Source organism: Ptychodera flava, chromosome 9, assembly GCF_041260155.1.
Source record: "Ptychodera flava strain L36383 chromosome 9, AS_Pfla_20210202, whole genome shotgun sequence".
Lineage (NCBI taxonomy): Eukaryota > Metazoa > Hemichordata > Enteropneusta > Ptychoderidae > Ptychodera > Ptychodera flava.
Window position 1 is genome coordinate 9,550,338 of NC_091936.1, and position 14,255 is coordinate 9,564,592.

Consider the following 14,255-nt stretch of genomic DNA (forward strand, 5'->3'; position numbering starts at 1 on the left):
ACGTCTATGCGCGTTTGCGCACATGGCTTTGTTCGAACCGCGGTCGATTCGAATTCCGGGTTTGGACTATTGTCAGATTGTGGAGAGTAGCGTGACGCGCAAAATTAGTGGTTGCGCGTACGCGGTCATATGGAATGGGAACAAAATTTGCGCCAAGGCAAAGGTTCTATTTTAGAATATGAAGTATTTTCCGTTAAAGTTTCAACTTCTATCTCCTTTCAAAAGACATCCAGTAGGCCTTATCGTCAGTATTCGCAACTTGGCACATCTTTATAAGGTGAGTTAAGATGTAAAAAACCGTACAGTATAGTTTGTGGATAAATGTAAACTTTTGTTTCCGTTTTTTTACCGTTTTCTCCTTTGCTTACAACAACAAACAAACAAAACACACCGAAGAAGTCTTACATGAGAATATACAAAATTTCAAAAAAAAAAAAAAAAAAAAAAACACGTTGAGGAAAAAAGTGGATGATCTTAGCAGAGTACGCAGGATCACAGTCTTCCTTCCTTATAGGAATTTGGGAAATCCAACATATATCATGTACCGAGCTGCTAAAGGTAAATGTTATGTTTATTCACTAAAAATGGGATCAAAACGATAGAATCACACTATGATTATTTTAATTCCACCGATCGAATGGTCAAATTGCTCTTAGGTTACATCGGTAAACACGGAAAAAATCTTTAGAGTTACGCATAAATACGAGTTAACTTTGAAATCATCTTTCAGCGATGAACTCGGCAGTACAGCGACTCGTAATTCACTGCGCAGTATTAAATCTATGATTAATATATGATAAGATTTGAAATGCGTTGTTGAGACATCCTTGTACCTTTCCTCTTTTTCAATTAGAATTTTACATTTTAGCAACAAAAGCTATTTCAGTAAATCGTAATGAACACTAAATCTCTTACCCACGATGTTCTTGCACTGAATTAATTCTCATGCTAATAATACAAATCACTATCACTAGAAAATGTATACAATCCTATGCCTCGGGTAAATCGGTTGATCATTTCGTTTTATATTACATTTGAAAGTGAGACGTCTTTTCATCTATTGGATGCAATACCGGCACAACTGTTCTTTCAATCCTTCACCTAAAACTGTAGGAAAGCATTGTTGTGGCATTCATCCATATAAGATAGTTTTCAAACAATAATGTTCGTGATGTCGTGCAGGTTTTATAATTTAGATGTTCTTGATCCCTAACAAGCTTTAAGTGTATACTTGTATCTCTTTTAGAAGGAACCGCTCTCCTATGTAAGTTGTTTAGAACATCCAAGTCTCCAATTATGGGTTAATTCGGCTCCTAAAATACGTGACTCAGAAGATAAGCTCGGTTTCTGGGTTGCACAACAATACTGTAGAGACGTCATGTTGAAGTTTGAATGGGCAGTAATTTTCCCTGCATGAAAAGCTATAGAGATATCCTCGATACTGTATAAATATTCAATGTGTTTAGTTGTTACTTTAAACCGAATGATATACATCACTTTACCGCTTTACCGCCGAGTCTCCGTTAATATATCAGTATGATGGCGTCGGTCAGACGATAAAGTGAGTTAAGGGACCGAGCACAGAATACAGCAGGGTGCTCAGGCAGTAAAGCAACGGTCGACTATTAGTTCCACGCTGAAAAGACATTCTGAACTGCGAACAAACCTGTAGGGGGTTAATAAAAAATTTAGAAACCCCATTTCTACAGCTTTATATATACATTCCAGTATGTATGTTTGTCCAGCTGAAAAAGGGAGTGTCTTCTTTTAGTCTCTTCAAATCCGACGTCGAAATGCCGAGTTTGCAACTTGTCAGCTTGTGAAGCTCAAAGTGACTGCATATATTGTACTTAATACAACACCTTTGTATCAAGAAAGGCACTACATATTTCACGGCCCTTACAAGTATTTAAGTCCACTAGATCGTACGACGGAGGGACCTAATCCGGGACCTTTTATCTAACGACTGAGGCCAACACATACTTTAGAGATGTGAGGGCGCTTTCTTCAACAATGTTAAAATAGGGGGATTAAGATCGAAGTATATTTGCTTCAAGGTGCTTTCGGTAGAAGAATAGGAACTGTACTTGTTTGCACAGAAAGACGGAAAAGTTGTCTAAAATACAGCTACTGTAAAACATTAATACAATATCTACTCCGCATTATGAATCGGAAATAGCCAATAATTTGCCTGAAACCTGAACAAAAGAAAATGAATATTATTAGTATCACTGAGCAAAGTCAATTTTGCTTTTAAAGAAAGTCAAAGAAACTCACGAGAAAGTAAGTTGTACAAATATATTAAATGTTGAAGACTATTGTTTGTTTTTTTTAAAGTCCTCTTGCTGATTTTGATTATTCACTGAAAATTTGTCCTACCTAGATTTTTCCTGTTGTCCTACCCTACCATGCTTACTGTACTTACTCAATTACAGGAAACAATGGGCTACAACCGAGATGACACCAGTTACGTGCTGATATTTATCGGCCTTGTGTTGATAGCGGTCACTTCTCCTTGTTTTGAATATTGCCTTGCCAGCATACCACGTGACATACCAATCCCAATATTGACCGCTGCTATGGTAAGACGTCTTTGTAGTTAGGTATAGAAATTTCGACAAGGGTTTCACTCAGCCACAAACATACGATCATTGTATGCATAATAGAAATACCGACATCTTCAAAACATTCTCCGGGAGGGTTTGCTTCTTTAAATCCTTAGCGTGGCGCAAACTGCATTTACCAGTAAATAAGACCGTTATGAGAACCCAGAGTTCCCGTCAAATATTAATTTAGGTGTCTACTCTCGGGAACTTAAAAAGTTTTCTTTGGTATGAACTGCCTTCGTAAAATTCCACGTCATCAAACATGATGACGTTGGAAAAAGAATTACAGTAGCCTTTGAGCATTTCTGCGACAGAAGGAAAGCCCTGCAACCGTAAGGCGGCGCTCTTTTCAGCACGCTCACGTAACTCTGATGGCTTTCTGCCTTCACTATATTGTGTCGTCTTCTCTACATTTCTGTCTCTCCGTCCTATTTGTCCCTTGGTCCCTGTCCTTGTCTCTGTTCCTGTCTCTGTCTCTGTCTGTCTCCGGGTTGACTGACTCTCTCTCTCTCTCTCTCTCTCTCTCTCTCTCTCTCTCTCTCTCTCTCTCTCTCTCTCTCTCTCTCTCTCTCTCTCTCAGCCACCATATCAATCAGTACTTGTTCAATCAATTTAACGTATCTTCTTATGGCAGGCGCTGTTGGTAGGAATAATTGATATTGCCGTGTCCCATCACGCAAAGACAGGTGCCTTGGTAAGTGCATGAGAGGAGAGCTAGGATGGTTAGCTAGAGACTAAAACAACATTATGTTAGGCCATTCGTGTCCTGTTAAGGGACAAACTTCGATCAAAATACTAACGCGCAAACGAAGGTACAAATAATGAGCGAATAAAGAGACTTAGAAAAATGCTACATGTTGATAAATCCGTCCCGCCTGAACTATTTCTAGCTAGATACTAGACTTGAATGAACGAGGACTACTCATACAAATAATAAGACTCAGAGAATCCCTGTGGAATACATATGCCAAATTTGCCAATTTTTCAAGAACTGAGATGCATTTAGGGATATAACATTCACGGGTTTCTGGTAAATTTGCTTTGAGACACAATAGTCTTTGCGTTTAAAGGAGAGTACTTAGCTGTGATGTGTGACGATTTTTCACTATTTTTTGTTTTCGGTGTCATCTATATGTTCTTACTCTACCCCCCCCCTCCCATATAAAATGTTTGATATATAAGGTATTCAGCTTGTCAACTCATGTGTAAACTGCATTGTTATTGTTATTGTTCACAAGTGAATTATGATCCGGACTTGAATAGAAATGTAAACAATTTCTATTCAAGTCCGGATCATAATTCACTTGTGAACAGTAAATGTAAACAATAACGGTGCAATTTACTTGCATAGACAGTCTGTGGACAAGCTAAATATTGAGTGTTTCAACTTGCTTTGTGCAGAACAAGAACTTTCGATTGGCATAAAAACAAAAGAAGTGAAAAAAATCATAAAAAGTCGAAATGTTTCACTTATTTTGACAAAAATCGAATTGTTTTGACGGGCTGCCTTTCAGTGCAGGAGTATAAAGGTAAAAAGAGTTAGCAACGACTTGAGTCATTCTACTGAGCTGCAAGTTGATAGGTAATTTTATGATTGCTTGTACAATCACCCCCTTTCTATTTTGCTGAAATACAAATATATGTATATAATTTTGTTCTTTGCAGCGCATCTTCATATACATTCTCCATGGAACACTGGTGTTGTTCAGCGCATTATCTATCGCCTGGTCCGGCTGGGGTGCTGGCGTTGAGAGATTCTCAACAGAACCAGGTGCATACACGGCTCTGTGTTTTTACTTGGGTATCGGCGCCGTCTCCCTTCTTCTTGGCGTTGTGGCCTGTCTCAACTACCTCGACTTCACCGATTGCTGTTACGCCCCAGAGGAAAAGCCGGTAGGTTGATTCAATCTCGTCCCACCTGTAGGCCACAACATGTCTGATTACGTTGAGCATTAAGGGCTGGCATAATTTTGTAAATACCCCACCCCCTCCTTCCGATCGACACCATTGCACTGTCAGTTTTCATATGAGCATTTAGTCACATTAAAGCCAGTATAAAAGCAACAGGTCATCAACTCTCGGTTCAATGATTTCGTGGCTAATCAGGTCAATTATGCATCCTGAGGAAGAGGTGTCACTCGTGATATGCAAATTCACAAAAAGGCGCCTCATCTTCAACACGACGTCTTCTAGCATGGCCAGAAATTTGCGAATACGTTATCGGTTTTGATTTGTCAAAATTTGTTCCGTCGACAGTGTAGAACATATGCTGCAGTGTCACGGTGTGCTTTTTATAATCTTACTATTGTTTTTCATTTTCAACTAAGGTACAGAGACCAAACAAAATGAACACAACGACGACACATCTTTCAATAATGACCATTTTGCGTTATGAATTTTTACCTTGCCATTACTTTTTGCGATATATTATTCCACATCAACATTGTCCTAAATCTTTGAAATAAAGGCAAAACACCCCTGCATTTTATATGTCACGATTTAAACGTCAAAGAGGTTTGTCAGATTATGTTTATCCATATGCTCTGATATCCATAGATGTTCTATAGACTGGTTTTTCATACACAGACAGGAACATGGAATCGTGCTTACATACGCATTTGAATGATATGCAGTACTGGACTGGCTTTCCCCTGTAGATGATTTCGTTGTCATGACATAGTTGGATAAAGTCACCCTAGGGGTGAGTTTGTCTCGTGACTTTTTTCCGATGAAGTCTTCGGGGTAGTAACGGTCAGGGCCGGTCACGGTATCGCGTACGTGATTCGAATCTTACTAAAGAACCATTGCCCGCAGTTAGATTTTCCCCGTGTCTAGCAGGGAGTTATCCTACTTCATGGAATGAAATGTCTGCCGTCGTTTGGAATATAAACGATGGCTGTGTACGGCGAGTAATTCTTGTTCTCAGAATGAAAGACAGGCGTATGGCTTCTTTGCCAATCTGATATTTTGGTTTGAAATTAGTTGCTTAAAAGGACGGAAATTAATTTGCAAGCCATAGAAGTACCGAGCAACGTGTCGTTGGCAACACTCCAAACATGGATGGCTCGTTCTTGACTAGGCTCCGTTGCTTGGCAAGAACGGCTATTGCCTCCCAATACCACATACTAGAACTACGCCGGCAAACTTTAAGCAATAATCTCGCGAGGTCACGCAACTAAAATGGTTTTACTTATGAATTCGAAAACATGCCAAATCCCTTTTGTAAGAATAAAGCACAGGAAACATATATCATATATAGTAGACTGAAAATTCAGTTCAGATTATTGAAGGTTTCATTATATCTCCCTAAAATATACTAAATATGACGCAACCTATCCCTCAAGGACTAATGACCTCCCTGGCTCAACGTTTAGGTTGTTATTAACTGTTGCACAGAGTTCAAGAATGGCTAAAGATATCAGATAAGATCAGTATTCCATAGTTGAACATCTCGCAGACGGTAACCAAATGGATCACTGAGTCCATTAAGGGACGACTGCATTAACATCTCAACAAATTCACTGATCTGAACACACTTTCAAATAAGCGTATGAAACCCCCATCCCTTATTTCAGTAACCCCAAGTCTTTTTTTCGTTTACAGTCTCGTGGACTTCCTTGTTATAATTCAAACAATATTTCGTGCCCTAGCACAATTCTGAGGCCAAACTTGATTTTCCGGTCTGACTTAACCTCCTCCCCTCCCCCCCAAACACAAACGCATTACCGTAAAAAGGAAAAGAAGTCACTCATACTAATATTATGATACTCCGGTAATCGGATATCGGTTCATGTCGGATCATAATGATAATCGATTTTCAAATAGTTTACAAAGACAATTTCATCACTTACCTGAGAAGGCGGAAAGAAGCGGACACTATACATGCATGCATTTTGTATTGCTCAAACAAGCCTTACAAAGAATAACCCTCGTTGAACTTCTGTAAAAGTCACTCACCGGTAGTACTGTGAACATCTGTTTACGAAATTTGCATAAGCATCGTTTTATAAACTATGAATTGATTTGATCTGAATAGAGACTGTTTTTGAATTTGAGACAATATTTCTCCTCTTTGTTTTGGTGCGTTCACTTCTTGACAACAGCAAATTCATTTCCAAAAAGTCGAATACAGAGTAAAAAATTGTTCCGTTTCTTTGCAATGCCGGGCTACCAGTTCTATCTACAAACAACCTCTGATTAAGTCAACTCATCGAAATAAATTTGATATTCAACGTCACCATGATTTATCTTTTCAAATAATTGGATTATATTGCAAATGCAAAAAATCAGTTGCTAAATCAACATCAAACAGAACCAGGAAATCCTCTTATTATCGCAGATTTTATGCTAATGGTTTCCTTGACATTCAAGTAACACGTATAATTATGTCCCGTTATAACTTTCTGATATGATATTTGGCTAAAATATTTCATTAGACATAGAGCGTTAATGTGAAACAACTTGGCAACGAGACACTTGCTTAAAATATGTAGAATTGTGTGAGCAACAATGTTCTAACCATCGCCGATCATCCGACACCCGGCTACAAATTATGATTTTCCCTTACAAGTGTCTCGGGTATGATTATCTCGATATGTCCTCTCAAAGGCCTAAAAGGGGTGACTTTTGAGCTAAAGACAAACGATCAGCAAAATTCTGAGTTGTCAAAATTCAAGGGCTGATGTAAAGCCCACAAAGCAGAGAACAAACTTTGGTTTGCTTTTACTCTCATGATTGACACTATATATACGATCTAGAAATATCGTTTTTCGAGATTTCCCTAACGTGACGAAATTCAATTTTTTATGTCAAAATCTGACCAAAATATGCAGCCGCTGGTGGCGCATTTCCAGGCCGTCGCATAAATTAAAATACAGGCAGTGGCCCTCACAAAACCATCGGCGGGTTCTAACAGTAACCACACGATCCTCGAATTCTACGTTATGCTTTGAAATGTGAGAGGCATTTTTGTAGAAAATGGTCATTCTTCATTGATATTAAAACCACGACACGCAAGTTTTATGGTGTGTTTTTTTTGTGTCGGCAGAAACTAATGTTGCACATGTGGAATGTAAGAGCATGTGTTATATTTAGCACACTCGACGTTTACTTGATTTGGATAGTCGGTTTCATTACAATTTAGCGATATCCCTTGAACTTTAATGAAAGCAGAAAATTTTGCAATGTTGACGCGAAACTTTTCTTCTAAACATTATTTCTCCTCGGTTCGAATATTGCATCTCTTGCACTTTGTAGACTCAGAAGTAGAATTGACAGGTTATCTTCCTTATCTCAAATATGGGCACAAACCTGCCGTGTATTTCGAATATATTCAATATTCATTATTAGAAAAACAACCAAGGCTGACATGTAGATTGCTACATTACATTACAATCGTAAAGAATCGTATAAGTTGTTTTCAATCCGTATAATGAACACAGAACACGCACCTATAATGAAAAAAGATATAGACTCGATATTTGTAAAGGTTTCAATGTATAATCAACAAAATCCATCCTTTTGTACTTGATCGGCTTCAAGGCACAGTTAGTGTCAAATCGTCAAACACAAGGACCGCATTATAATATCAGCAGGCTATAGACAACTTACTTTGCTGTCGATATATACTGAAACATGATTTAACTGCGGCCCTGTTGAAGTCACAAGAGTATTCAAAGTCCTGTTAAACAAATGACCAGAAGTAATTTGATTCTGTGGAGTCCTACGTTCATTCGGTACAGTAAACAGTATGCATGGAGACAAATTTATGCCTGGAGAAAAATTAGACATCGGAAGTCAGTTGATGTCTGGTCTTGCTCACACAAGCCTTACAAAGAATGACCCTCGTTGAACTTTTGTGAAAATCATTCACCGGTAGTAGTGTGGACATCTGTTTATGAAATTTGTATAAGCATTGTTTTGCAAACTATGAATTGATTTTATCTGAATAGAGACTGTTTTTGAATCTGGGACAATATTTCTCCGCTTGTTTTTGGTGCGTTGAGTTCTTGACAACAGCAAAATCATTTCCAAAAAGTCGAATACAGAGTAAAATTTGTTCCGTTTCTTTGCAATGCTGGACTACCAGTTCTATCTACAAACAACCTCTGATTAAGTCAACTCATCGAAATAAATTTTATATTTAACGTCACCATGGTTTATCTTTTCCAATAATTGGATTATATTGCAAATGCGAAAAATCAGTTGCTAAATCAACATCAAACAGTAGAACCAGGAAATCCTCTTGTTATCGCAGATTTTATGCTAATGGTTTCCTTGACATTCAAGTAGAGACACGTATAATTATGTCCCTTTATAACTTTCTGATATAATATTTGGCTAAAATATTTCATTAGACATAGAGCGTTAATGTGAAACAACTTGGCAACGAGACACTTGCTTAAAATATGTAGAATTGTGTGAGCAACAATGTTCTAACCATCGCCGATTATCAAATCCCCGCTACAAATTAAGATTTTCCCTTACAAGTGTCTCGGGTATGATTATCTCGATATGTCCTCTGAAAGGCCTAAAAGGGCTGACTTTTGAGCTAAAGACAAACGATCAGCAAAATTCTGAGTTGTCAAAATTCAAGGGCTGATGTAAAGCCTAAGAAGCAGCGAACAAACTTTGGTTTGCTTTTACTCTCATGCCTGACACTATATATACGATCTAGAAATATCGTTTTTCGAGATTTCGCTTACAAACGTGATGAAATTCGACTTTTTTATGTCAAAATCTGACCAAAATATCCAGCCGCTGGTGGCGCATTTCCAGGCCGTCGCATAAATTAAAATACAGGCAGTGGCCTTCACAAAACCATCGGCGGGTTCTAACAGTAACCACACGATCCTCGAATTCTACGTTATGCTTTGAAATATGAGAGGCATTTTTGTAGAAAATGGTCATTCTTCATTGATATTAAAATCACGACACGCAAGTTTTACGTTGTTTTGTTTTGTTGTTTTTTTGTCGGCAGAAACTAATGTTGCACTTGTGCCATGTAAGAGCATGTGTTATATTTAGCACACTCGACGTTTACTTGATTTGGATAGTCGGTTTCATTACAATTTAGCGATATCCCTTGTACTTTAATGAAAGCAGAAAATTTTGCAATGTTGACGCGAAACTTTTCTTCTAAACATTATTTCTCCTCGGTTCGAATATTGCATCTCTTGCACTTTGTAGACTCAGAAGTAGAATTGACAGGTTATCTTCCTTATCTCAAATATGGGCACAAACCTGCCGTGTATTTCGAATATATTCAATATTCATTATTAGAAAAACAACCAAGGCTGACATGTAGATTGCTACATTACATTACAATCGTAAAGAATCGTATAAGTTGTTTGCAATCCATATAATGAACACAGAACACGCACCTATAATGAAAAAAGATATAGACTCGATATTTGTAAAGGTTTCAATGTATAATCAACAAGATCCATCCTTTTGTACTTGATCGGCTTCAAGGCACAGTTAGTGTCAAATCGTCAAACACAAGGACCGCATTATAATATCAGCAGGCTATAGACAACTTACTTTGCTGTCGATATATACTGAAACATGATTTAACTGCGGCCCTGTTGAAGTCACAAGAGTATTCAAAGTCCTGTTAAACAAATGACCAGAAGTAATTTGATTCTGTGGAGTCCTACGTTCATTCGGTACAGTAAACAGTATGCATGGAGAAAAATTTATGCCTGGAGAAAAATTAGTCATCGGAAGTCGGTTGATGTCTGGTCTTGCTCACACAAGCCTTACGAAGAATGACCCTCGTTGAACTTCTGTGAAAATCACTCACCGGTAGTAGTGTGGACATCTGTTTATGGAAGTTGCATAAGCATTGTTTTACAAACTATGAATTGATTTTATCTGAATAGAGACTGTTTTTGAATTTGGGACAATATTTCCCCTCTTTGTTTTGGTGCGTTCACTTCTTGACAACAGCAAAATCATTTCCAAAAAGTCGAATACAGAGTAATGGTTGTTCCGTTTCTTTGCAATGCCGGGCTACCAGTTCTATCCACAAACAACCTCTGATTAAGTCAACTCATCGAAATTAATTTGATATTTAACATCACCATGGTTTATCTTTTCCAATAATTGGATTATATTGCAAACGCGAAAAATCAGTTGCTAAATCAACATCGAAAAGTGGAAGCAGGAAATCCTCTTGTTATCGCAGATTTTATGCTAATGGTTCATTGACATTCAAGTAATACGTATAATTATGTCCCGTTCAAACTTTCTGATATAATATTTGGCTAAAATATTTCATTAGACATAGAGCGTTAATGTGAAACAACTTGGCAACGAGACACTTGCTTAAAATATGTAGAATTGTGTGAGCAACAATGTTCTAACCATCGCCGATTATCAAATCCCCGGCTACAAATTATGATTTTCCCTTACAAGTGTATCGGGTATGATTATCTCGATATCTCCTCTCAAAGGACTAAAAGGGGTCAATTTTGAGCTAAAGACCAACGATCAGCAAAATTCTGAGTTGTCAAAATTCAAGGGCTGATGTAAAGCCTACGAAGCAGCGAACAAACTTTGATTTGCTTTTAATTTACTCTCATGCCTGACACTATATATACGATCTAGAAATATCGCTTTTCGAGATTTCCCTTACAAACGTGATGAAATTCGACTTTTTTATGTCAAAATCTGACCAAAATATCCAGCCGCTGGTGGCGCATTCCAGGCCGTCGCATAAATTAAAATACAGGCAGTGGCCCTAACAAAACCTTCGGCGGGTTCTAACAGCTCGTTCCACGAATTCTACGTTATGCTTTCAAATGTGTAAGGCATTAATTTAAAAATGGCTATTGTTCATTGATATTAAAATCACGACACGCACGTTTTACTGTTTTATTTTTTTGGTTTTTTTTCGGTAGAAACTAATATACACATGTGGAATGAAAGAGCATATGTTATATTTACCACAATGCTGACAATGATGGCATGTGTTAGGCGTCAGATTGTCTTCCCCGGCAAATTTCAATGGAAAACAAAATTCTATGTCACCGCCACAATCCGCTTACAGTCTAGAATGAACTTGATCCTTAGGATCGAATCTCCCATTGAAATACTGTCTCACTTCGATTCCAAAACATCACGACCTTGCCCCCTAGCTGAACGTATTCTGTTCAAATAAGAGCTGCCCTTACAGCATTTTAAATACGGTGACTATCTTCGTGCAAACCGTTGCTTGAATCTCTCATTTTATTTGAAAGTGTGTTAACATTTGAGTACACGAAATTACTTCCGTCGGCATTATTTCAAGGCAGACCAGATATTCAACCTTTCGTTTCGCACTCCCCGGTAGAAGACGTCATGCCACTCTGTCAGCGAAGAAATAGCTCTACACGCCTCCAACAAATTGCTTCGTATATATTTATTCAGTCACTATACCGCTGACCCAATTTGCAGATTCTCCATAAGAGGAGACTTAGAATTCAGCATGCATTCCGCTTCAAAAAGCCCGGAGGCAGGCGTATCAACAGTCATTCAGTCTGTTCAAAACCTCAAAACAACGCGTCTGACGTTTTATCTGACCTACATGTAACGTCGGATAAGACTCTAGCAAAGAAGCAGTTCTTGAAGGAATATTAATATAATCTTAATTAAAATCTAATTCCACTATTCAAGTGTAAGTTTATGGTACTATAAAGCCTTATTCAAAGTACTGAGTTGGAAACTTTCACATTCCTCACATACATGAAAAACACTGCCAGTAAATTTTCTTCTGTCTATCTTTAAGGTAAACAAATTAGCGTTACAATACCAAGTATTTGTAGTATAGAGATTATCTGAGGTACCACGACAGCTCGTTGAAGCCTCATCAAGGTATCAGGTTTGGCACACTTTGATATGGCTACCGATGAACCTTTGGCTTTAAAGTTTTTTTTGTACCAGGCAGGAAAAACTCTGCCGGCAACGCATGGCATTTGTGGTTTTCCAGTTAATCTCATCCTCTATCGGAGACGGTATTCCTGGGTATCAAAGAGGTTAGGCTACGGAATTCTACGAATGTCTGTGGTCTCTGCATCATTAGTGAAATTCCGTGACCATGACTTCGGTCAACTTCGTTCATTAACATTTCGCAGACATGCGATGTAAAGAGGATTCCCCCTTGACAGTGGCGAAATTTATCAGTTTGGGATCAAGATACCGAGATAATTTATGAAGGAGACCATCATGATATGTAGATATTTTCGCAGTGTAAACATGACCAATGGGGACGCTGAGATTCACTGTAATGACTATATTAACTGCTGAAGAAGGACAATGAGTTTGCCCCTTTCGGAGGATAACAGCGATATATATCAACCATAAACGATTATGATCCGTGTTTCTTCCTCCCCACACAACAGCATTCTTCCAAAATAATACAATTTCTTTCTGAATAAACTTCAATATATCAATAAAGGAGGATACATCAAAACTGAAAATTACTTCAAGGCGGCGCCATTCTACCACTCAAAGTCATCGTATTGTTTATCGAGTGAAAGCTGATACATTACTTATTCTGAGTCATGAGTACTTGGAAAGGTCATAAAGACATAAATGAACTGCTTTTGCCATTTTCTATCTAATTTCGACCTATCTCTTCATAAGTGAACCTTATACAACTTTAACGCAGTCTCGGTGACTCTTATCGATCCATGTTCCGTGTTTATTTAATCTAGACTTTCGGATAGCAACTGGCAGTCTTATAAACTGTAATCATAGTGACCATGCAGTTCGTTTCAAACGGCACTCCACCAGGAAAGCTGCCGTCGTAGCGCCACCAACGACAAATGCCCGGAGTACGTTATCTCTCTCTCTCTCTCTCTCTCTCTCTCTCTCTCTCTCTCTCTCTCTCTCTCTCTCTCTCTCTCTCTCTCTCTCTCAATGAATCCAATGTTTTAATATCAAATATCTTTGTTACAGGAGTTCGTCCCTCAACCAGTTCGACCACTGGCAAGTCTACGTCAAGGAGAGGTCGAAGAAAACAAAGTGTGATAGAGCGAAGCAAACCATTAATGATGTGTACGGATGACTAGACTTCATCGAGTGAAACGTAGATTATATTAATGTTCAAGAAACATGACTTGTACATTATATTTGACTTTTGTTTGTTTGTCACTTTGTTTTTAAGTATTAAAAAACAAAAAAAGTTTTTAAGAAAAAAAGTTCTCAGGGCCACTCTTTTGATATCTTCATCATGGAATCCGAAGTTTGCCTTCTCATGGTATTGCTTGGAGAGATTCGAGGGCGTCTGAATTAACTGTGCCAGTCTCACAGACAGACCGATCAGTTGAAAAGAAATATCGTAATTCAATTGTTAAATCCGATGATTTAAGTCAGCAAATACTGCATTATATTGTGCACAGAATAATAACAAATTAACGTCCAAACGTATGTTTTGAAATAAATAACCTGTATTTTTGCCTTCATGGGGACACAGTACAACACGTTGATTTTGAATATTTTTTCAAGTTCAAAATATGAAAGATTCTGCGAGACTCAACCCTGGATTTTAGCAGAGTGTTTTATGGAAGACATGACTATCGCAGTCATCATCTAGCACCGATCGATTAGCACGCCATCCGTAAGCGTCAATCACTTATTACCTAGTGAACGGAACTTGATATGCAC

General features: G+C 38.1%; 1 protein-coding gene across 1 annotated transcript; it reads left to right on the plus strand.

Moving 5' to 3' along the window:
* The first annotated feature begins 204 nt into the window (after positions 1-204).
* On the plus strand, positions 205-13,619 carry LOC139140074 (uncharacterized). The gene is made up of 5 exons (XM_070709081.1): positions 205-277; positions 2,436-2,582; positions 3,241-3,300; positions 4,272-4,499; positions 13,548-13,619. The coding sequence occupies exons 2-5, from the start codon at positions 2,442-2,444 to the stop codon at positions 13,617-13,619; spliced, it is 501 nt and encodes a 166-aa protein (XP_070565182.1). The 5' UTR covers positions 205-277; positions 2,436-2,441.
* Positions 13,620-14,255: the final 636 nt, after the last annotated feature.